Source organism: Neodiprion fabricii, chromosome 6 (assembly GCF_021155785.1).
Source record: "Neodiprion fabricii isolate iyNeoFabr1 chromosome 6, iyNeoFabr1.1, whole genome shotgun sequence".
Lineage (NCBI taxonomy): Eukaryota > Metazoa > Arthropoda > Insecta > Hymenoptera > Diprionidae > Neodiprion > Neodiprion fabricii.
Window position 1 is genome coordinate 25,885,573 of NC_060244.1, and position 26,374 is coordinate 25,911,946.

The 26,374-nt window shown below is 37.7% G+C and overlaps 1 protein-coding gene across 3 annotated transcripts; it reads right to left on the reverse strand.

Annotated features, from left to right (window-relative positions):
- Positions 1 to 1,323: 1,323 nt before the first annotated feature.
- LOC124184553 (protein phosphatase 1 regulatory subunit 3C) lies at positions 1,324 to 23,364 on the reverse strand. Of its 3 annotated transcripts, none has more exons than XM_046574370.1 (5): positions 23,211 to 23,364; positions 8,920 to 9,171; positions 6,692 to 7,186; positions 4,555 to 5,350; positions 1,324 to 2,685 (listed from the first exon to the last, which is right to left on the reverse strand). In XM_046574370.1, the coding sequence occupies exons 2-4, from the start codon at positions 9,163 to 9,165 to the stop codon at positions 5,117 to 5,119; spliced, it is 975 nt and encodes a 324-aa protein (XP_046430326.1). In that variant the 5' UTR covers positions 9,166 to 9,171; positions 23,211 to 23,364; the 3' UTR covers positions 1,324 to 2,685; positions 4,555 to 5,116. The 3 variants fall into 3 exon arrangements, with proteins under 3 accessions (XP_046430326.1, XP_046430325.1, XP_046430327.1); XM_046574369.1 differs by lacking the exon at positions 23,211 to 23,364 and adding an exon at positions 19,942 to 20,344; XM_046574371.1 differs by lacking the exon at positions 23,211 to 23,364 and adding an exon at positions 19,942 to 20,343 and having other exon boundaries at positions 8,932 to 9,171.
- Positions 23,365 to 26,374: the final 3,010 nt, after the last annotated feature.

Consider the following 26,374-nt stretch of genomic DNA (forward strand, 5'->3'; position numbering starts at 1 on the left):
AATACCGCATCTATCCTTCGACACTTTCATGCCGCGGCCGGGCTGCCGTATCACGTGTATGTTATATATATTCACTCCTATTACATTATTCAGATATACACATTTCACAGGTATAACAAGGGCTCTCTCCCCCTCTTTCTCTCGCACACTCGCTCAGCACTCATTTATAAAATATGTATACCTATATGGCCGTTGATAACATGCTAAATATATCGCGGTGACGAAATGAAAAAGTGAAGTTAATAATTATTAATATATATATATATGTACACATGTGTGTAACGAAGTAAACGATTAATGATCGATGATTTGAGAATACGCGTAGATTAATGGTTGTAAAATATTTTTCGACATACAAAAAAGGAGAAAAACAAAAACATAACGGATAAAATTACCATTAACGCTACGAATAATCTGTTTTCGCTACGTTCACACATTATACATCATGTTTTATATCCTATTGTACATACGAGGCGGAGAAACTTTTCATCTTTATAGATATTGATATATACACATTGTATATATTTATATCTACACATGTTCTACAGATAGAGCTTTCTTAAGCAGCGCCAGGACGGGTACCGATATTATTTTTATACACACGTACAAACGTGTGATAAAGCTTTTCGACCGATTTTCATTATAATATAGTTTTCAAAAATAATATTCATTATATAATCGAGTTAAGCGCTGCTTACGAAAGTTTGACAAAATTTTCACGTAGGTACAAATGTATGTTGTATAAGTAATAGTACATTTACGCACGGCGCAAGGCTTGAAAGTGTCGAGTGCCTGGTCGAATTTAACTCGGAGCAAATGACATTTGTATGAAATCCAACCGCAGATGCAAATTTTACGATTTACATGCGATACATTTGTTGGATGATAAACCCTACTCGATTTTGACGTGCAAATATATACCTCCAAAAATCGATGCCCACTTATCTCAAACGCAGAAACAAAGTAATGGCATGAATTCCACGAATTTTTGGGTACCCCGTTAAGCGAAAGATATTTCATCTGCAGTGTGCAAGACTTTGTGTGATTGAGTACATTTACCACGATGAGATATAACATTTTTTTTTAAACAACGATCAACATCCTATCCGTACGTATATCTTTTTATCAAAATCTCTCAGTTCCCCTCATCGTTTTACCAAGTAAAATACAAATATACGTATATAAAAACACATCAACAATTAATTACAGGAAGGTTCATCAATTTTTAAAATTTCCACATTTTTTTTTCTTTCACTTTTTTTTGCGACGGATATTTAATACACCTTTTTGCTCATAGAGTCGTATTTTTTTTTTTTTTTTTTATATAATTTACAAGTATATCGTATTCATCATCACAATATAATAAAATTGGAATCACCGCGTAGCGTAAAAAATTCATGTTCACATGTCAAACATCATATATCACGATTGAAAATACGAAACAATATACGTACAATATATCGCAATGTTCGAACGAATATTGACGTTATTGCTGTGACATTGGAAAATGAAAATACGTTTAAATAAAAATCAGAATCTCGTAGCACCGTTTCACATATATATATATATATATACATATGCTGTAAATTTCGAGCTACATTCTATAAGGCACATTCAGTTCTTTGCACGCAGATGCTTTCGCAATATTATGCGCGCACACACAAACACGTGTGTTGATAAAAGTGTAATAAGTAAAACGTTAAGAAATTTTTGAAAGTTTCTTGTCTTTCAAATGTATATACTACATAAATATATAACAACGTAAATGTATAAAGACAAAACACAGTACACATGTAGGATAACAAAATAAATATATGTTAAAATATGTAGTAAATTGACGCGATCGAATCAACGCAACATGCAGATAATAATTTGGCTTAATTTCAAAGTTTTAAATTTATGTATAAAATTATCTGCGTATGTGTGTGTGCGCATATATTTGTATGGTATACGTGCCTCGATAATTCATTCTCATTGTAAAATCATTACTCCTCCCGCCCTTCCTTCGCAAATTCTCTACGTCCATCTAAGCCGTAAAAAAGAAACGGCCTGCAACTCTGTACGCGTTATAAATATACGTATATCATTGTTTTTTTCCAATTTTTTTTCATAGAAAACTAAAACCCCGCAGCCCGAAATAGTTCATAGTATATCGGTATAGGTATACAGATAGAAGTCGAGTTTCGCATACGATGATTTTTCGTTTTCCCCATTTATTGTCTTTTTTTTTTTTTTTTGTTTTGTTTTTCTTTCCTTCCCAAGTCGTAAAATACGTACTGCATACAGCTAATAGTGAACTTTACACCGAACTGATCATCGCTAATAAGTAAAAAAAGAAAAAAAAAACATTTAACAATGATTGATTCGTGAAGAGAGAGCAAGGGAAAGCTTTAGAGAGAGAGAGAGAGAGAGAGAGAGAGAAATAGACATATAGATAATAACGATATTAATTAAGGTTTAAAAGAATATCAACGAATAGGAAAATATGTTTGTGGTACAATGTTTGACGAATTGTGTGTTTGTATGTACAATGAAGGCATGGTTACATGTGTAATATTTGCAGTATTTATAGGATAGAAACTAACTAAAATAGTTGCGTAAAGTTAGGATAAACTTAGAATTTGGACGCGAACGGGCGACCTTTTAATTTGTTTGGCACAGCGAATTCACGTTGCTCGTTAAAACCTGAAACAGAAACAAGCGGAAAAAAATAATTTCCTTCAGAGAATGAAAAAGACGAAATTTGTTAACAAAAAAAGAAATATGCGCGGACAAATAATTGCAATAAAATTGAATCCGTTTTTGTACAAAGATACTGGTTTTGCTGAAATTTTCGACAGTAACTGTAACGAATAAAAGAAACTTGTCTGAAATCAAAGACAGAGAACGGTGTGAAAAGAGCTCTCGATGAAGGGGCGGAGTTTCCGGTTGAGAAAAATCGAAGAACCGGGGCGTCTCGGCGTCGAGACCCACGCGTCTAGACGACCCGAGGGATTTTATGGTGCGGTTCTCTGCCACGCCTTGGTAAACCGGCTTTCGGATTCCCTGCAACTGCAGACGTGTTGCGAATCGGCTGCTGCATCGCAAGTAAGTATATAATGCGTGGCAGCCAGCGTTCCGATTCCGCAGATACTCGCTCGCGTGAAATGTAGGTATGCGTTAAAGGCGTCCAAGGAGAACCGCGGCTTCGACGGCTCGTCGTCGTCGTTGATGAACGATTAAAGAATATCGGGAGATAATTATTCCGCTGACGCGACTCGTAGTGCATGACCGGTTTATAATGTACGATAAACTCCAGTCAAACGTCGGCGATTATTTGTAACATTTCTATTTTTTCTGTACATGCGGGGTCAAATAATGACGGAAAATTACTGGAAATCGAGATTACAATTGCTCAGATGTTATGGGTTCAGAAGCAATTTAAAGGTTATCGGAGATTGACGTGGCGAACTATTGTTTTAGATCGTTGACAAGGCAATCGGAAATCACTGAAAATCATTTGCGAAATTTTTTGGAGGTGGTCGTACAGGGTAACCGGAAATCAATTTAAGCACGCTCAAATTTCACAGAAAAAAAAGTGATTCGAAATGACAAGATCGAAGAGAAAATCGTCTGAACTGGCGATAAATGGATTAAACGTTCTTAAATCTGGCGAGTAATGTGAGAGATTGATGAAAAACTATTAAATACACGGAGGGAAATGAAATAAGAATCGTTACAATTATCTACGTAACGAGAAATAAATTTGCGAATCATCGGCGATCGATTGAAAAATAGTTATTATAATAATAAATAATCTATATACGTAAAAATAGCCGATTTTTCCAAAACGATAACGTTGCTCGTCGCGTTCTCTCGTATACTTACACAATTTGGAATTTGGTTTCACGCGCGTAACATAAATGTAACGAAGTGTGAAGAACGGGGGAAACTGAACGCTGTCAAATTTACTGTATCAATAGCAACGATACCGGCGTAACTTCTAACTGCCGCGTGTACATTCAGCCTTTAGACATCTCGATATAGACGGCTATTTATAGAGTGAAAGTTTCGCAGCGAACACGCGTGCCTCGTCGTCTCTTGAGGCTGTGCCGCGTCAAGCCGAGGCAATCACACTCGGTGAACGATCCAAATTTAGGGGAAAAAATGAGAAAAATCCAAATTGCGAATGTATTTTACTCCATATACGAATTCTCGTCTCTTGGCTAAAAGTATTGCGTAAATTTTTCCAATGGTTGTAAGAAAAAATCGAAGGATATCGACGAGGGTTGAAAATAACGGTGGATCGAAGAAAAGAAAGAATTGCCAACGCGTCATTATTCTGTAATGTAGTTTAATTACTTTTGGGACAATATTTCCATGTCCTCGAATTTCTCTATAAAAAAAAAAATCGGTTCCTCCCGTATTTGCAAAAAAAAATAAATCGTTACGTTATACACGTGCCCAGATTATACCGAATGAGAAGAAAAAATTTCAAACCTACGCAGTGAAATATCCTGCTGGAGTAGAAATCGCAATCGTATTAAGAATATATAATTTATAAAAGCAACTCACCATGAGAATATTAACTGCCCCTTTTTCCTGCGCGATAGCGATCTGGTATTAAACGTGAACGTAATCGTTCAAGTCCCGATGAGTTTTTCATCACGAGAAATTCGTCCATCAGGGATATGACCGGATACTTTTTTAACCGAAGATCGTTTGGTGATCGATGCACGGTAGACGTCGTTCATGCCCTCGCCGCATCGATAATTAATTTCTCGATTTCCGTCGATCGGGATACTTAAGTCGTCTCAGCTGGGGAAATCGGTGCACACTGATCGCGATTTTTCTTCACGTGACTTCTTAACACGCATCGTATTCGCTCTGCACATCTGCAATGCCGAGTCGCGTTTGTTGGTTGGTTTTTTTTTTTTTTTTTTTTTTTTTCATTTATTTCTTCTCAATTTTCTTATTTATTTTATTTATTTATTTCTTTTTGTTTTTTTTTTTTTTTTTTTCTTTTCGTTATCTCTTAGACTTGTATTTTTGATTGTTTGTTCGATGTCGCGTGATTGGGAATGAAGTTTTATCGTTTCGGCTGAACAGCGAGTCGAGGTCGATGAACGGGTCGGCATCACCAGTAGGGCGAATCGTTCACGAGGTGATTCCACGATGCGAATTCGCTCCAGGCTCTCATGCTCGCCCTTGTAGCGTCCCTCAGTCGCAAATCCTCCCGACTCGTGTTCGTTATCCCGTTGCTGATCGGTATCGGGTCACTTCTTGTGTTCAGCGAGGACGACGTCGTCTGGCTAATCGACGTCACACCGCCGTTGCAGATCATGGACGCCTTCGTCGATTGCTGCAGCGGCTGCAAATATCCACACGAAACGACGTTCTCGTTCCGTTAAACGGTTCTCGCATCTTTTTTTTTTTTTCCTCTCCCTCTCTCACTTTCGTTAATCAACCCTACTACTTTTTTTCCTTTTCATTTCTGACGCGATTTTTTTTCTTTTTAAATTTAAAAAAAAAATCTTTTTTTTTTTTTAACCTCCACTTTCAACCATACCTACACGTATATGTAGTGTATAATTTTGTCCAAATATCTATTATACGGTTGTAATCGACGAATTTTGTGCAACTTGAAATAAAATTATAACAATAAGTTAATTCTGTATCGTAATACAGCGTGTTACTGTATACGGATGTACGTATAAACGGAGGGAAAGAATTAGTCAAGTCAAGTGATATTCGTTTGACTCAACTGAATGCTGTAGTCAATTTCGGGAAAACGCGATATTTATTTGATTCGACGGAATACTTTTGTCGTGCGGAGTGCTTTGGACAACTTATTGTTAAATCGTTTTGTCAAACTAACTAAATCTAAATAGTTTTATTGAAGACATAGAATTTGATACAAATCTAATTTGTTGGATTAAGAAGTTCCTTTCTATCCGTGTATGCGTTACGAGTCTACATAATCATCTATCAAGTCTAAATCTCAATTTTTTTTAAACATGTTTGTCGTACGTGTCATGCTTTTTCATCCGTTGTATAATGCATTTAAAAGCTCACGTGTCGTGAAAAAAAAAATAAAAAATCTTTTCCCGGGATATACTGTCAGAGTGAAAAAAAAGGGGAAAAAATATGCTAAAATATGTCATTCCTATTCAACTAAAGTATCTAAATATCATCTGGATCCAATACTGGGTATACGGTTCTATGGTAATAATGGCGTCGCGCTAACTGATCAGCCGTTTTCGTTTCCGGTCAATCAAGAGAACGGAAAACCTTGTGTAAGACTCTTTGTCACTTATATTCTAACATCGAATTAATATTGAATATAAAATTGGCGGATAAAATAGTCTTTTATTTTCAAATACGACTGTGCGGTATGTCACCCGTTAGTAGGCGACGCCATTTCGTACCTTGGATCCGGATAGCCTACAGTCTACGACACAAACCTATACACATTTCACACATAATCAACCAGAAGCAAATGACAGATGGAGGGAGAGCAGGGAGGGTGTGAAAGGTGCAAAAAAGATTAGAAAAGAAAAAAAAAAAAAAAGAAAAAAAGACAAGAAAACCCAACAGAGGTTAAGCGGGGAGGACGAAGGTCTCGGTTTTGCGGGGGTGGGGAGAGCGCGTGATTCAATTTCCAATCTCACACGCTTCACATGCTCATCATCATCGTCCTGTCAATATTCACCTCGGCCTTTTTTCTAACGACGTAATTCTTCCCCTCGTTGTTGTCCCAGTACTCGTCGCCGGCAACGCGATAGCACACGCAAAATTCAATCTTGTCGGAGCGCGGCGGTAGGGTCAACCGGAAACGGAAGGTGTCGTAGAGGACGAGGGCGGCTTGCGCCGCGCCCGGTTGCGAGACGTAGCTGCAGTGGGCGTCCTCGTGGGAGGTCCAGTCGTCGCTGCTCGCCCTGACTATCACTTCCTTGTCGTAGGCCAGGTTCTTCACCTTCACCGTACCGACCAGACACTCTTCCGCCTCTCGCACTATCACGTTCTCCAGGCTAACAGCCTCCTGGTCCAGCTTGCGCCGGAAGGCCAGGTAGTCGCTCGCCGGTTGGGGGAACGTCGGCGACCACGGCGTCGGCGTCGCCTCCACCTTAACACCTCGTGTCACTCCGGCGAGGTAGGCGCTGCTCCAAAGAGGCGGCACGTTGCTGGGTTCCGACATCACTCGGACCTAAAACAACAAGGGATGTTCGGCTTTACGATTGGCTTTTTCTTCTACAAGTTCTCGCTTGTGCGCTGATGATTTATTTTCTTGTTTCTTTCGAATATGCCATACTGTCGTATTGATCCTGAAGTATTGATTCTAGTATTATTTGGAATTGTCTTGCTTTTTTTTTTTTTTTTTTAATTTTTCGTACAGTCTATTTGTGACACTGTCCCCTTGGTAATCAAGTTTTATTCCATTCTCTTTCACTTACTCCTCGAAATTGAACGATCCTGAAAGTTTATCGAAGTATCGATTATATTACACAGATACGCGGAGTATATAAATTCCATTTGAATCTGGTTAGATAAAAAAAAAAAAAAAACTTTGGTGATACAAATCCTAAACCTCTGATTCCGGGGATGAAAAATCTTCTATATGAGAACCATAAATTTCAGAAAACAAAAACAACTATTATAATTGATCTTGAAAACTTATCGTTTTCTGTTGTTTCCTTTTTTTTTTCCTTTTCGTTTTTACAAAATCGAAATTTCTACGCGTGCATTACGTATGTACATTTTGTGTTTCTATGCGCGATATAATTGGCAAATCCCCCCCCCCTGTATGCGAATGAAGCTTGCGGTGCATACGTATTGCATATTATTTGATGCAGTTTGGAGAATTCGTTTAATCTGCAACATGCTGCGGATAAGTGACTGCGGTTTAAGCCGCACGGTGAAAGGAATTGCAAATTAATCTCCGGTGAACTCTCGCGATAAATCTTTGTACCGCGTTCAGGTCTTATTTGCATAGCTGCATTCCAAGCTGCTGTATTTTGCCGCTGATGCGTGCTGTTGGTGTATTAGGATAATTTCAGCTGCACGACGAAAAACGACGCTGTCGCGAAATTTCAAGGAGCAAAATTTCCAGTACGTCGTATCGTTAGATTCTTTGCTACAATAAATTCTGACGATCTTAGCGCAGGCATAGAAATTTCAGTAATGTACAATGAAAATTTTTAACGACCATTGGGCATCCTGTATTTATCGTTACCGCATACTTCGATACAAAATTCAAATATCATCGAGTAGTCGACTTCCAAATATTATACGAGTTTGAAAAAAATTAGCATCAAAATTCTGCGGTAATTAGTAATACATTTGTATGTTAATTGCGTGAGGCATATATTAAAACTGACAGATAATATCGCTTTACGACAGTATTGCGAATGATGCAATAGAGATTTAGGATGACGAAGATTAATTATTTATCAACATACGTCGACCTACTAACTAGTAAATATAAATCTCCGTTTCGCGTGGGTTCGAATTGATCTTTCGACTTCAGGGAAAAAGAAAAACTAAGCATAAGCTTGTACGATTGGATCGTTTCGTTTTGTTTTGTTTTTTTGTATTTTTTTTTTTTTTTTTACACTAGAAAACACTCAACTAAATTCTCGATTATTGCAATTTCCGATTTGTAAATTCTTGCAAATCGGAGCAAAACAGTATATTTAACAATTGCCGAAAAAAAAAGAATAAAACATTGATTGTAAGTAATACGAATATTTGCGAAATATTTGCAACTAATTTAAACAATCGTATAGGTGTGTAAATTTCGATAAAAACTATGCATCACGATCGTTAAAGCGTCCTTACGCATTCTTACGGACTATATACAGGGTTACCAGTTTTTCCTGTTTTATTTCGTCTATCAATTTCTCCCTTTCCAAAGAAAGAAAAAGTAAAGCGGACACTTACAAAATATTTTACCTGGGTAAGGGGCCGGCCACGATCGTCGGCGAAAACGACACGTTTCTTCTGTTTGTTGTTGTTGCGAATATCGTCTACGGGTAGGGATCCGGTCGAGAGGCAGGGGCGTATCCTGGGTGGCACTGCCCTCGTCGTTACCTGGGGCGAAACCACCAGGGGTCGATAAAGCAGCGTGCTGTAAACCGGGGGACTGTGCCCCAGGATCACCTCGGCGGGCATGGCAATCGAGCACATCGAGATCTGCGAACAGAGGATTGAAAGTTATTTAACAAACGACGTTGCGACTTGGATATCCTCTGGATCTCGTTACGGGTATTTCCCTGTGTGTGCGTGTAATAAAATAAATACCGCAAGGCGCCAGTTTATTTACGCGTGACTCAAGCCGCGATACCTCCGAGACCAGATAAGCCGGCTCTTCGCATCCACCGTCTTGTTATTTCGCATGTGGCGTGAGCGGATAAGAAGATTTGAAAGAATTCGAAAGAAAAGGGGGGAAAAAAAACGAACAAACGGTTTTCCTTTTTCTTTCTTCGGAAGGCGTTGCGGATCGTTATTCAAGATATCCTTGATCACTGATCGACGCGTTATTTCGCTGTTTTACGATATTTCAACCAAAATTCGACTCTCCTTTCGCTCGATCATTTTTTTTTTTTCATTATTTTTTAACGGGTTCTCCCGTAGCAAGCAAGTTTTTCCCCCCCCCCCCCCCCTCATCGCAAGAATAAATAAAATTTCACAACTATTGCAATGCAATTATTTAGTTTATTTCGTAGTTTTATAAATTGGCCGAATCGACCAAAAAAAACAATAATTTTTTTCACTCTTTCCATTTTTTTTTTTTTTTTTAATTTTACGCTTCGAAAAATCAGCATAAACTAAAACATTACCTCGACGATACGCGGTAAAATGATATCTTCTCTGTTAAAAATCCTGTACACAGTAGGTATGTACGGCACAAGTTTGATAAAAAAAATTTTACTTTCAATAATTTACCGTATTTTCATTCAACGTTTCTATTTCTCTTTTCGACACTGATACATCACGAACAATTCACACGTACACTTGATTTTCGCAAATATTGGTCAATTTACCATTTAATTTATCACCCGAATTAGCTTTGCAGACAGCTTTTGCACGTGAAATATAGATTATCAAAGACGGAGCGACGACCTTTGTCGCATGCTCTCTTTCGATCGTCGACGAGATACTGGGGACCAGGGTGGCGGTGGCGGTGGTGGTGAAAATATGCGATAACCCCCACATTTCTAGATCTGCTACACGCTACAACTCCCACGATCAATCGCCCACCGCCTTCGAGTTGTGCAATGAAGCGTCTTTTCGCAACGCGCTCGCGAAAAACGCGAAACTTGTGGTATTCCACCCCGACTGTAACGGCGGAGATTCGGAAGATAAAAACATTTCTCTCATTGCGGTACGCAAAAATTCCGGCTACGCTCAGGCATATCTACTCGTTTCAATACATATTAATGTGATAAAAGATTATTATACGTGAGTACAAAGTAAAAATCGATACTTACTATCTAGCTAAAATTTGTATGATCAACGATCGCTTATACGAGAGTGAAAATAACATATTGATTATTATCTATCGCTTATCGATAAAGCGTAAAGAATATATACCTACAAGGATATCAAAGCTAATTGTAATTGAACTCAATTCAATATCGAATATCGGGATTAACGTTTCGTGATGTATTTGTATTACCTACGCGTCAATTAAGACAATAATCGATTTACGGATATTGGAAGAAAATCATTCAATCTTTTGCGATTCTTCGGAACTTTTTAATAATAAAAATTTATAAGAGAAGATATTGTCTAATACACATTGACGCGTGAGACTTATTACGTATAATTTATCTCTGTTTTCGCATTAACGTCGCTTTAATCCATCATCATCCATATTCCGTCTGGACATTGTTAATATTATTTTTTTTCGATTACAAAGATGCGTAATCCAATTGCTAGACGTGCCATAGCGCCAGGCCGTTGACTGTAGATATTAGAATGTGTGATTGTATGGCAGACCTAGGCGATTGATTACCGATAGTTTATTACTCTAGTGAGATCATGTGCGAAAGATATAAGACGATGTCAAAAATTTCCGCTCAGAACTTGAGAGATTTCCAAACTTTATATTGTTCGCATTTTTTACACAGATTTTTCTTTCAATATTTTGGTATAACGATATCGATCAATCATCTTCGATCAGCTCGTGATCAGAAAGCAAGCGTCTCTTATTACATTGTACAGAAATAAAAAACGAAGATTAAGGCGACCGCAATTTTTTTTTTTTTTTTTTTTTTTTTTTTTTACGACTATATTATGAATAATCATCGAACCTGCAGTATCTCAACCTGTACAACACATATATACGCACAGATAATGTGACGCCCTTGGCCTCATTCTTTTTATTATCGTCTGTTCTATATCGAGCAATCGAAGCTGGCCCGAATTTTCATCAATGGAAAATTACAAGACAAGATACTTGACTATTTCAATTAATTGTAGAAACGAACCGCGTATGGTCGGATTAATTACAGGTCAACACACACGATTACGCGTTGACTCCTGCTCAACATCGGTATCTTGTTTCTGTCCGAACATCGATAAACGATCGGTAAAATAAAAAAAAAGTTCACGGCTTCGGCAACTCTGCCTTCGACGGCTCGTTCCACTTATTGTTAAATGCTTCTTTTACTCCGCGATGTGGCATACTCGCGTTTTTCGCGATTGGTATGTTCATATACGGTGCCCGGTATGTAGGCACGTTGATTTGCGCGTGTCACGTGACATATATAACATATATGTATATTGTATGTATATAGTATAAGCTCAACAGCTGCGATGAAAATTGTATTTTCTGAGAACGATGAAAGTGATGTTAAGAATTGAAAAATGAAATTCTTATTTTCTATAATTTTATACCTAAATAATATGTATCGTTGATCGAAATGCGGTAGATTTTTTTTTTTTTTTTTTCAATGCAATTCTCATATTTTATTATCTTATATTATATTTTTCAATGTACTCTTATATTTAATCCGATATTGTACTTGAGATTTTCGCGTGAAAATATTAAATTAGCTATCGCTGACTCTTTATACCAGACCTTAAAATCCTTGACTCCAACGAGAGAATTTTTTACGCATCGAACATTAATACATAATATACGACAGGTGGAAATTTTTGATAAGGCTTATACATTACACGTATCGATATCCGATTTGAGTGTCTGGTATTTTACGCACTATGTCATTTCTCACACACGTGCGGTGTGCCTGAATAGAAATAGGTTATCTCGTTATCACGAATTTTTTCTCACATCGCAAAATCGGAGAACTCGCATAGATTATCCCTCTGAATAAATATCAAGGTACGCAACACGTTATCACACTTTAGTTTCAATAATGTATTGCAATAATTTGTGTACACGGTTCATAAACTTGTGAAATTTTGTTCTCTTATCGAATATATATATATATATATATATATATATATATATATATAAATTATAATCCAAAGCGCGATATCAAAGTTGATATTTAAATTTTGTAATTATCCCCCGTCACAGTTTCCTAGAAAGTATGTCAAATGATTACAGTGAATTATAAACAATATATAATATGTATCTAATTAGGAATTTTTGTCGTGTTTAGAGCGTAAATAATGAATATTCTTGCTAGGATACTGAAGAGAAAAAGAATAAACGTTGAATTTGTATAATTTTGGTAAATTGTCTCTGGACTTCGTACCAGCCGATATGTAGTCCAGCATGCCAAAAATTCTTCACGTACGCCGTGTATATGTATATGTGACGGTTGTAATCAGTCGGTGAACTCGTCTCGAGACGTCGAAAATTCCTGCAAATTTATCAACCTTATTCTCGTATCGCTAACGAAACGCACAACATGCGTGTCACGCAACTGCCTCTGTGTATAGACAGACACATACTCGTACATGTGCGATACGAATCCCCGGCTTACGTGACGAGCGAAGCTTTTCCTTAACTTTCCGAACGTCCGAAACGACTTTCAAAGTTAAAATTATCAAGAAGGAAAATTAATTTGTTATTAATTTTTAAAAAAATCCAAGAGTAAAGCTTGAAAAAAAACCAAATCAATATAAAACTGCTGTAAAATTCAGTATTAATACCGACGTCTAAAAACAGCTGGCCCTAATATTCCGTCTCCTTGGTTTATATTTCGACCTCGTATATAAGCAACAAATTTACACTCTCGAACTTGAGAGATATATGGTAGAAGGTATCGAAATAATATAAGTCTGTAACCACACGGCATACTAATTTTCACACATGACGATATCATCGCAATTTGACGAACGGTTAGGAGGACAAGGATGCGTGAGGTCAGTTCCAAATCCTTCAAGAAATGCCATCGAAGCCTTGAAAATGAATTCGTTGTGTTCGCTTCAATTATAGATCTAACCTCGTTCCGCACTTGTCGTTAATAGATATACTTATATTAATATATGCGAGAATCGCCTCGAGCCTCGATCAATTCTCCCGTCACGTTATCGCGGTGATAATTCCGATGAGAATTTTATCACCTCATCTGCACGCATGGAATATACCGTGTGGTTTACCATACGTGTTTCGTAACACGACGATATTCGCAAGAGAAAATCTGCACGAGTATATAGATACAGACCGATGTAAAAAAAGATAAATCTCTTCATAAGTTTCGAAAGCGAGAATCTTTTCTCACAATTTTAAGATAAATCGGTTGAGAGACTTTTTTGCCCCACGCATACCTACGTGATGTTTAAATATAACACGCGTGTATTTGGCGGAGGAGATTTTAAATTTGAAAATGACAAAATTATCGCGATTGAATCATCGCGCGGTTATTTTTATAGAAATTTTTTTATACTGGCTCCATAATTATATGTGTAACAATTATTCATGTATAAATACCATCATTGATGCGGCTCTGAATCGGTAGCCGTGTTACGTGATCAACGTTCTCTTAATACTTGCATAAATTCTGAACAACGAGCGTAGTGAGAGAAAGAAAAAGAAATGGAAAAGCAAACGAGGAAACTTATGATAATTATGATAATAATTGGAGATAATTTTAACCGCACCGGACGTGAGGTGAACTGTTTAATACTTTGCACAATTACACATTCGTCCGAATCTCGCATCGTTATTTAATTCATTGGCAAACGTATATACGTATATACACATACATATGTATATAGCGATATCGATTTGCATGCGAATAATCGTAATTTAGCATAAAAATTCAGCACAGTTGGGTACATTACACATACATATAAAGGCACACGTGACAAGTTTAAAGCATTTTACCTTCAGAAACGTGCATGAAAACTTTTAGAAACCTGTCTGCCGTGATCTTTGAAATAAAATAAGAAAAAGAAAAAAAAACCTTTTCCTTCGCTTCTTTATACAACATCTAAATGCTAAAACTATGTAGGCACGATAAGTAGGTAAAAAGAAATTCAAGCTGTGAGTTATAACCGCGTTTCGAATTCAAAACTCTTCAAGCTTTGGAAAGGATTATGGTTGTACTGTATACCTACATGTGTACTTACCGTACACATCGTACATACGTCACGCGACATATTTCTAGTGTTGAAGTAGAAAGGATAAAAAGAATCTTTATGCTTGGAAAAATTGTGCAGTATCGCGGTGTAGTAGAGTTAACAATACGTACAACGTAAGTTATGATAATAATAATAATAATTATGGTACGTACATGATACGCGTACATGTATCTAAGGACCAAGCCGTTGATAAAGTACGCGAATATTGAGATTCGAAAAAAGGAGCCAGTACCTATTTGGTATATGCTATACATTAGGGTGTGGTGAAAAATTTTTTTTTAAATTTCTTTTATCGTTTCCCATATCAAAAATTATAAGAAGCTTCGTCGAAGAGGGACTCTGACGAAAAATGTTTAAAAGTCTCTCAATCGACTAGAAATCATAACTCGTCACTCGATCAATAACAAATATGAATGCGGGACCCGCGGATGTTGATTTTAACATCGCAATTGCACCCGGGGGCAAATATAGCAGGACACCCAGGCCTTTCGTAATTTCCTCATCGCATGGAAATATGATATATATATTTATGGTATATGTTTATGGTAAGAGAAAGACAGGAGAGAGAGAGAGAAATATTTTTAAATATAGAACAGCGATACGTGATAACTCGAGCGACCGCCAATTATTAAAGGTGACCGTGAAAAATGAGGCAACTTGTTCCCACCTTTTTTACTTCGAAAGTTGTTGTAGACTCACGAATGTGATTAGAGGGTTCAGCTTCTTCCGCGTTAATGAATCGACATTATAATTATTATCGTGAAATGCGATGGATGAATGTCGTATATATATATAACGCGCGAAGGAAAGTGAAATTCGCGTACCTTGTATAGATGTATAATTATAATCGCAGCATTCGATATGTTTATGCAGAAAATAAGGTAGAAACTTTGACACGTTATACGTTGCACCGGTGATAAGTGATCGTCGCATGATTATCATTACCGTCGGACCACATCGTCTTTCATTTTCATTCACGCGATTGACTCGTTGTTACATATACCAATAACATGATATACGGTAAAATTCTGCAATTTGACAAAAAATAGTTACGTGTATTGCAATTGATATCGGTTATTCGTGAAAATTCGTTTTGAACGCAACGAAAAATCGTTCGCAGGTCAATGCAGAGGAAAAAACTGGAAGAGAAATAGAAAATCAGCAAGAAGTTTCATAACTGGTCTCCACGTTGTTATGTGCTGTTATTCCTCTCAAGTTGCGAGAAATCACGCACAGGAAATTTTCATTCGGTTTAAATCCGAACGATTTCTTGGTAGGCCGAGATAAGTATGTACATATGCGGTACTTGCTAGTAGCGTAAATGATCAAGAAGGTTCAGGAATTTCCCAAGTATAAAATAATTCGCATTCGTCACCCATTCGCGAATTTAGATACTTAGTTTATACCTATACGTACGTATGCGATGTGTGTACGTACACTTTATTGGTAAAGAATATAAGTAATTAAATAAAAATCATATCTCGCAATCAATTAATAAACAATATTTCAGTCATAATAGTGCGACCAATACGCTATATCTATGAATTTTCGCACGACGTAAATTTGATTTTTTTTTTTTTTAACAAATCTGTGTTCGATTTATAGACGAATTAAGCCCCACGTCTACTGCTACTTAATCAGCTGGAATCTTGTCATAAACTCGTGACTTTATATCCCAATGCCGTTACTCTGTAAAGTATGTTGATGGAAAAAATAAAATGAATAATAAAAAGTGATGAAAAAAATTAAAAGAGTTTCTTCGGCATACAAATATCGAATTCCTGCAGCTGAGGTGAGCGAAATGTCGATAAGGTAATTAAATACCAGGTTCGATTAGCAAATTCGGCACGTCATCGTCTCGCGTTTCGAACTTTCCTCGATTATACACACGCGGCGCCAGGCTTGTTCGACAGACGAAACTGGCGCTTGACCACGAGGTTATCACGCGGTAGCCAAGAGTCAGTCATCCAATTGGTTACAACCGAGCAAACCGCAGGCATTCGGCCATAGGCGTGTATATATGTGTATATATATATATATATATATAGAGAGAGAGAGACAGCCTTTCAAAACTGCGAAATAAATTGCCAACGTGTTGAGTCTGGACGTATTTATATGCCGTCGGGATTATTTTGGCATAAAATATCTGTAATACTTGCGCATGAAGATTATACAATCGTAGGTACGCTGTGCATGTAGAGAATATACGAGGGACAGAGGTCGTATATATTTTAACAATTTATACGGAGTATTTTCCGCCGACTGTATTACATATACATGATATAGTATGCCTTGAAAGTATACAGTGTGTGTATATATATATATATATATATATCATAACGAAGACGACAGAGAGTTCGTCGCCCTCCATACATTTAATATTCGCGTGATAAACGCTTTTCAAAAGTCGTACGATCCAAACGCCCCGCATCTGGTAAAATAAAAGTCGGTGATCGAGGATGTGCTGCTATAGTCAGACGCATGCCTCCAATTCCGAGCGCTAGATATGTATGCAGCAACGATCATGATATTGACCTACCATTTTCCTAATCTAGAATTATACTTTTCAGATAACAATGTCTATATGCGCGGCATGCGTGTCATAAATGCAGTTCGTATAAATAGCCGCTACACTACAGCTTGGCATTGTATATAATGTGTGTATAGAATTAGTGTGACTCGTAAGTAGCCAAATTATATTACATCTCTTACATACACGCTGCTGGATTACTTGTATACAGCAAAAGTGTAACCGCGTGATTCGTAGTTTAATTATCCCGCCCTTTAGAACCTATTACATTACGTGGGAATTTTATCGCGATATGTAGATAACTTTAAACGTAAGTTTTGCCCAGACTTCTCGCACATGTTCGAACGTAGACATTTCGTAGCGTTAAATAAAGCCTGGATAATTGTAACGGTATGTACGTATGGTTGTAATTTTTATATTTGCACAGAAGTCGTCGTTGCGGCACTCGTGTGTTTAACTTATTGTTTAACGCGCGCACGTCTCCCTTTCGTTTCCGAATTATCGGGCGACTGTTAATTACTCGAAGAAGAGAAATATTGCGACGGCTGTTTTATTACCTGCTGCACCGTCGAATCAACTCTCGCGACTTCTGCATTAAATACCTCTGAAGTGCGTAAAATCTCACCTTCCGCGCTTGTAAAATGCTGATTGTGAGTGCGTTGTGCGTATAATAGCGTTTAATTTACGGACACGTGAGAGGGAAAAGGAAATTACTGAAAGCCGATTACCGGAAGACTCGCGGCAAATTAGTTTTGAAAAAATATTGAACGCATCGATGCAGTTTGCCGTTGCATTCGTTGTAATGAACTTTTGTAAAAACAATGAATGGTATACCACATTGTTCGTTTATAGCATCTAACGGGAATAAGAAATATAAATTATACACAATCAATTTGCCCGTGGAATTATTGTAACGTAGATATTAACGAAATGTCGATTTGTAAATGTACAAATTTCGACAAGTTAAAGTTTAGCTTATCGGATGTTTTACGACCTAAAAAATGATTTTATCGCCTTGAACGAATAGCTGTATCGTCCCTACGTATAAACGATGAATTATTTATCGATTAGCGCACTAATTTTAAGTGCCAATTAACGGTTAATTATCACTGTTCTCAAAGTCAGTTTGTAATTATAGTAAAATCTTGGCTGACTGCAGTTTGTATACGTATATTACCAAGGAAACGAATAATTGTAAAGAGAAGCATTTCAACTGATTCGAAAAACATTGGCTCGTTTTTATTAACACATTACAATACAATTGTTTCATACGCATTCAATTCCTATGATAATATTTTCCTGTACAGATTATTGTATCACAAGTGGATATAATTGTTCTTCCTTGACTCGGAGACACGGGAAACTTGTTACTTGTTACGTTAGTCATAAATTGACGTCTGCGTCCGACACCCTTCAGCATCCCTCAGTTGCTACATTCGGCTTGCAGGTATAATATAATATTCTTCAACTGCAGGCTCTCGCATGAAATATAAGAAAAGACCAGTTTTCTTTAATAGAAACAGTACCCGATGTCCCGCTGTTGCCAACCTCGCGACGCAAACTTCTCACGTTTCTCTTTAACGCAATTGTCGCTTACGCGTGTAACTAGAATACGAAGTAGTTCCACGTAGCTACGGCTACGAACCTTCGGAATACGAAACTTCCACCGCTACATCAGTTTTCTTTTTATTCTACACCCTTTTCCCACTTTACGGTTGCAATTAGCTATTCTACACATCCGAAGCGTTCGACAATCACGCGTTACACGGATAGCTAGATTGGCGTCCATCTTGATTCGTCGCAGCTTTCGAATTTGAGAGTTTGAAATTGGCAACGTTATCGCATTAACGAAACATTTGGGGGAAAAAATAATCACTAGTTTTTTTAAGGAACTAAGATTTCGAAATACGAGTGTGTTTTGTTTCATTACGGTTTACCGAATTTCCGAGCGATTCAAAAATCGCAAAACGACACTTTCTTCCTGGCACGGTGAGTCGATAAGATAACGTTACTATCTTCCGTATGATCAGAATTTCCCCAAAGTCTTGATAACCTTTCGGTAAATTTCGTCGCGTCAACGTAACCTCGTGTATCCTATTCTTGTATAGTATTTCTGAATGTCAGGCGATATCAACGAATTTACTCGCGGCGCGTGTCAAGATCGAGGACAGATGTCAAAACCCAACTCGCGAGGTTACGAAGAGCGTAAGGAAAACTCTTGGATGAACCCTGAACTTTGTTGGTAAACATTGTCGGATTTATTGGTTGTACCACGCTACATCTTGGTTGAAAAAACTCTCTTGTAGGTAATAAAGCCAATAAACCTTCGCCCGCCGATCGCGCCACATTTTACAGGGGTAAGTTTGGATCATCGTTGTTTCTCTACGCCACGGGATGCTTAGCGAGTCATCCGACAAACAAGAATTGGAAACAGAGGCCACAAGCATAATTTCGTTTCACACTATCGATTTCCAACCACTTGACAAGGGTAAACAGATCAGTTTCCAATTCATACGACCGTTAATTGCTCTGTAATTGTATTTGCTGAAGAAAAGACTGAACTCGTAACGCGAGTTGTTTTCGCATTTTGAAACCGCCAACGCAATCTTCGGAAATAAGTATCAATACGTAAGTGTCGAGGTGTTTCTCCGAGAGATCGAATGGGAAATAATAATCCGAGGGGCGGGCGAATTACGTAGAGTCACGGACTCTCTTGTGAAAAACACGACCTTCTCAACGTTCGCGGTCTGAAGTTAGCTGCGTTATTTAAACTCATTCTCGCGCAATAAATATCAACAAGTTACGCGTCACACGCACACCGTGTGAAATATAGTGGTTTCAAATTCGTGTTCGATTCGTCAGTTACTCACCGTTTATAAAGGAAAGAATTCCGACGGGTGAAAGAATCTTCTCTAGAGTTTCCACACTGTTTGTATACGTATATAGTTTACGGATAAATATTATAGATGAACGAACGATTTTATTTACATTTCATTGACACTTTTATTTTCGTTATTAGGGGCAGCGTATCACGCTGTTTATCATTAATCTCTGCGGCATGTATAAACTATGTATAAAATTGAACGATTAATTATAATGTTATACATTTATCTCCTCAACCGTTATTCCTGTATTTGACTTGTGCCTCACGAAACAGTGTTGTTACGCGACTTCGGCAACGCGGTTAAGTACGAATATGTATTTAAAAAAAACGCGCGAGGTACCGCAGACCTCATCCTTCGAGCCGGCCGCGCCAACTGTGTTTTTTTCATACCGCTCCTCCGGCTTGTCTCGGATCGACTTGAGCCACGCATGCGTTCCGACCACTCGTGGTATTCACGTGCACGGCACTCGATGGCCAATCGGACCCCCGAATGGCAGCGTGACCTCAAGTATTCCTCCAATCGCGGCCAAACGCCGCGCCGGAGAAATTCTTCCCACCGAAAGAATAAAGATTCATCCCGTCGACGGGCCGGAGGGTTGCTCGGATTAGGGACCCAATATTTTTCTATTATTCAAGTTCTCGGTCGACCCTCGAATCGACTAGACCCTGGCCTTACCGTGCAGCCTTACATTCTCCTATTATATAAACTGGCGCGGTATTTGATGCGTTCGTTCGATTCACACGCAAACTTTGTCGAGGCGGAAAAGTTGTGAAGACTCCGTCGCGTTGTAGTGAATATTTTTCGAAATATACGATATTTCGACAATTTATTACAAGTACGAAATCTCCGAGTTTCGGAAGGTCCGTCTTATCGTTAGATTTTTCACCGCTGCTGATTGATCGCACGGTTCTACGGTACCGACAAAATCACTAACAAGTCTCACTCTATGGTATAATTACTCGGTTGACACGAGAAGCGAGATAATATTTTGCTCGATTTCAATTATCGGCATTATTGATAAACGTTCAAAGAAAACGGAAAAGAAGAAAAAACATGTTACGAGCATTCGTTGAATAAAAATAAATTCCCTTTAGTAATAGATTGATTGAAGATGAAGAATAGAAAAAAAAATCAATCGTTAACGAAAATTTCTTCTTCTCATATCGTATATAGGTATATAGGTATATACAAAGTATCAGGCGCTGCTTCGCAAAGATAATTTAAATCAAGTCCATCTTGTCGACTCGGAACTTTGTTAATCAGACCGACGTCTATTTGATTTTCTCGAAAAATGTTAGTAACTCCCAATGCATTTGCGCATGTATAAGCTGTCCGTACATATGGAAGCCACGTTATCGTTAAGCCGGTTTCTGACCAATCCTCGATCAATCTCCGTCGAAGGCAGAGCGTAATATATGCATACACAGAGATCTATACTGCATGTAAACGCATTATCTCGCGTTTAGAACGCTCTACAAATACTTGACGAAAGGAAATACCCTTGACCCGAAAACTGTCTGTATACCATGCACGTGAATGCTTCGAGTGTAAATACATACCATATGTAGGTATACGATGCACGCACGCATCCGACGTACGTACATACATATATCTGTATGCCTTGCTGCATACGCGTGCAACACGATCCGCTGCGTATATATACATATATATATATATATATATATATATATATATATATATTTACGTATAATCGTGATAGTCAAGAAGCCGTACAATTATGCCACGTTGAATTGTGTGTACAACAGATACGCATAAATACCTGTATACCTACATATATTCGTAGTTTGCAAACACCGCACATGGTCTATAGATAGAAAGAATAACGCTCGATGATCTCTAAATACGACGGCTCAGCGATTGCTGTATGCGTAATATAAGTGCAACCGTTGCATCGTCTCGGTTATGCAATTGAAAAGGAGAACCAAAAATGATGCATGTTTGAATACGAAAAAAAAAAAAAAATAACAATAAAATGACACTTAATTCTCCTCTTCGATATTTCGGTACAGGGACGTTGCAGATGCGTCGACTTTAGAGTCCTTCGATCGAGATGCCGCACGGCCTGTTCAAGTCGCTCTTGCTCACGAGTTTCACCGCGTTTCTGTCTACCCGCATAATTCTAAATCGTCGCGTGTTTGCCCAGCGGTGCAGGCATCTTCAGGCGAGGTGAAGACGGACACGCGGTACGGGACACGGACAGCTTCTTAACTTCGAATCATGCATATGCATAATGGACCAACTTAACCAACTGCAGCCTCCCCTTGTGGCTTCTATTTTTAGACGACAATCTTTTAATACAGACAATTTATTCTCATCGAGTAATGTTTTCTTTATTTATATTCTCATCTATCCGGTTTGCTTGTTTATTGTTTATTTTTTGTAGGTATAGTGGATTTTTTTGTCGAGCCTGACAGCGTCTTAAAAATTGATTTTTTAATCTTAAACGATCCTTACAAGATGTTCCGTGTTCAAGAAAAGGAGTATGTGAAAAAGGGATAACGGGAATTGGAAAATATTCCTTAATGAGCAATTAATCTATAAAAATACAGTTTCAAAATCATTTGCTTATATGTAAAACAACGTAGAAACGAGAACTCGATCTTCTTTAATTTTCTTAACGAGTCGAATGAATTTTCCGATTCAGTATTTTCTCTGCTTTTAATTCATCCGTCACTTCGGTTTACCGAAGAAAATAATAGATAATATAATATCGTTCGATTACGTGAAAATACTCGAACCAGTCGCAAGTAAACAATATATTTGTATAGGAATGCCAGACCCGTTGTCTATAGCGGGGTTGTTTGTTCCGAATGAAGTTGTCGCGTGTTATTTGTATAATATAGGTATATATATAACATTTACAGTTTGAACTTGACCATTGGAAAAAATTAGGTCGATTCGAATGTAGGCTATCATTTTTATCCCGGTGAATTTACTGTACAGGGTGATGAGGATGAAAAATAATGAATTCGTAATCGTGAGCGGAGAAACAAAATATTGAAAATTTGGATAATTTTATAGCTCCGGGTAAATTCAATTATGAACATAATCAACGTGTATAATTGCACGATTAAAAAATTCCTGGTAAGGTTCTGTCAACATGTACACAAAATATGCAAGGGTTATCAATGTTTGTTTATTTGTTAGCTCTGTTTGAAATTTTAACGAAACATTAACGCGTGGGCGAATCACTTTCGTCGATTTTCGACGTACGGAAAAACTCTACTACTCACCCTTTCGAGAATAATTTAACCTCGTCAGTTCGACTAGCCGTTGCACTCGTATAAGTAATAATCAGTAATAATTAGTTACTGTTAGCACTGGAACCGAATTAACAAGTCAAGCGAATCGCCGGCCGGTCTGCGGAGAGCGTAATTAATACGTTAATTATCGCGATTCTTGTGGCGTCTGCTAAGTTCGCGAAAGCTGGTCAATCCGGATAGGATTTTTTTCGAATCCAAACCACGTGCAGCAAGTGACGAAAAAATACATACATAATCATCTCGAGGAATATCTAGGAAAATTACATTTGTTTACAAGCATGATTAACACGCTCGCGACCCCGGAGTGCAAATTTTGCAGTAAGATTAAACTGCGGCACGTTGTTTTACTACAACGAAGTGTTTTGTAAGATACATGTATAACACCTCGCGCATTTTTACGCGCAATTTTTCATGTATAAATAGTAAAAATCCCGCATATTATGTTTCTTTTGAATCGAACGAGTTGTGAGAATCTCCGGTATAATTCCACAAACATTTTTACAATTTTATTGTAAATATTTACTCGTGCAGTTGCAATTTTACATATGTATTTATATATCTGTGCGCGTATGAATTCCCTGCGTACGGGATAAGAGGCCAGTTTTCTTCGGTCAGAACCGTGGCGCCGATGGTTTGCAGATCTCGCCCCTTGAACCTGAGCCAAGCCTTATTTAACAGCATCCCGTCCTAGCTGTATTATGACCAGGAAACGTGGCTGCAGTCTGACTCCGTATCAAACGATGAAAAATATTGTTCAAAGTTTAAAACTCGTCTTGCACCGCGTACAACTGTTTTACAGCACCAATTATAAACAATAATTGTGTGTAATTCGCACTATGACCGTTAATAATTGGCCGTTAATCAGCCGCAGCCGCGGATCGTCGCGTGTATTTAAATAAAAGAAGCCCGGACTGTGAGAAAAAGTTATTGTAATAAATATTCGAGAGTATTATCTCTGCCCTGGATGTGTTAATAATGACGTATTATAGTTGACAAATTTTTATCCTCCCATTGCTTCATATACATTTAATAACAATTACAATCAATCAATCGTAGCGCAACGAATTTACGCCGCAATCGCAATTTCTTACCGATCGAATATCGATTAATTCGCGTGCTTTTATTGAATCCATTCTTGAAGAAAATTGTAAATAAATACGATGTTCAACTTGTTTATGGAATACGTACAAGTTACAAAAAGTTCAACGTTTTCAACGAAGGTTAGTCAACCGGCAGTATTTATACCGTTCAATTCGATAGCGTAATGGGATACAAATAACAGCTATTACCATTTGCAGCTTATTATTCGACACGAATATCTACGACACAGTTTTATCTACAAATATGCGCGAGTGAATCCCGGTGCAAATTGTTCTATACAAATATGTATACAAGTCGTAATTTTCCTGTAATAAATTACACCCTGAAACGATATTATTTTCTCATTTATCGGCTCACTCAATTTGATGTGCAAAAATAGTTCACAGTTCGTATGAAGGCTGTGTTTTTGACCCGTCTTACGTATTCATCGCGCAACAAATAACGCGATTTTTGCTGCATCTAACTTATATTCGTAAAATATCATTTAACGTTGAATTTTCCAAGGGAATTTCTCCGCTTCGTCACCGTAATCGAGGGCCCTCGGATTATCTCGTTATTTCCGATAACCGCATTGTGGCACCTGTTGCTCCCTTATCGAGCGATATGAATAACTGAAACCACCTGCTGCTTTTCAACTATGAACCAAGTTCACTCAGGTATAATAGACGCATAGCCGACTGACTGCAGATAAGAGATAGACATTTTCTTAAACTTTTATACGTTGTAGCCTGTAGATGCAGTAACAGATCTACCATCGCGAATATAAGTTGGCTCTTTTTACTGGGCAATTTAATCATCATTTAAGTGTAACTTCCTACGGATCCAAATAAGTTTATAGATACGCCAAATGTATGTTTGATAATAGAATATGCGATATAAGTTTATGGCCAGGCAAATAGTTCTTGAAAATGAATTGAACAAATGACTCGTCAGACTGTAACGAAGGAACAAACTAGATATTTATAAATATTTTCAAAGCCAGTTCCAAGTACACAAATGTGCACAATTATCTGAACGAATCACGTTGCACCTGAGTAAAAACACACTCGGTGTTTACTCTTTGGATATTTGCTCAGATAACATTCGCGACGTTGCCGATGTCGGAGTGGATGAGAAATCCGAAGTACAAGGGGTAAGCTGAAAAATGACGCAGCAACGACTCGTACAGAAAGTATTTGTTATTATTAAAAGTTCCTAATTGAAAAAAAACAAATTACTGGTAAGCTGCGAAGCAAAAAATAAAGTAAAAAGTTAAATGGGATATTAAATTGCATCGTCGTAAATAAAAAGTCAATTTCTTTGCTAAGCTAGAAAAGCTCGCGAGTTTTTATCTTTCTTCCTAATTTTGCCGTAAAATAGAAAAACGCGACCTTATTTCTGTCTCGTAATCCCGACGGAAAAAACCCTCAACCTAAGTGTAAAGTCGTACCGCCTTAAGTCGTAGATAATGCTCGTAATAATTCTACCCGTGATAATTCCCATAAAAACAAAAAGTCGAGGGTATGGAATTTACATCCAAGTTGAGGATTTTTTCCGTGAAGAAAGTGTTGTTGCAGCGATGCCGATATTATCCACCAGGATTAAACCCGTGCACCGATGATTGCAAGCCACGTTTTAAAAGAGGTCCGATTGCAGAATTTGTTCTTTGATTCTTTTACTCCCTTCTCCGAGTCGTGATCGCTTCTTTCCTCCGCCACGGTTTCATCAGCAATATTATTTCATTAATTCGCTCAAACGGCAATCGCTGGCGTTTATTTTATTCATTACTATAAAACGTTAATCTGGGGTTAAGAGGATAAAGTAAGAATTAAAAATGAGCTCTCAATGTAAGAGTAACAAGGCAGTAATTGAAAAACAATAAGGAAAAAATGACGAAGAACAGGCTGGATTAATCTTCTTGAACAATCAGAATCAGTGTATAATGAAATTTACATTTATCGTAAGGACATTTTGATTACCGTTCCAAAGTCGCAAATTGGATCCTCGCTAATTCTCTACCATCTTTCTCCTTCGCACTGTTGCATCGGGTACAT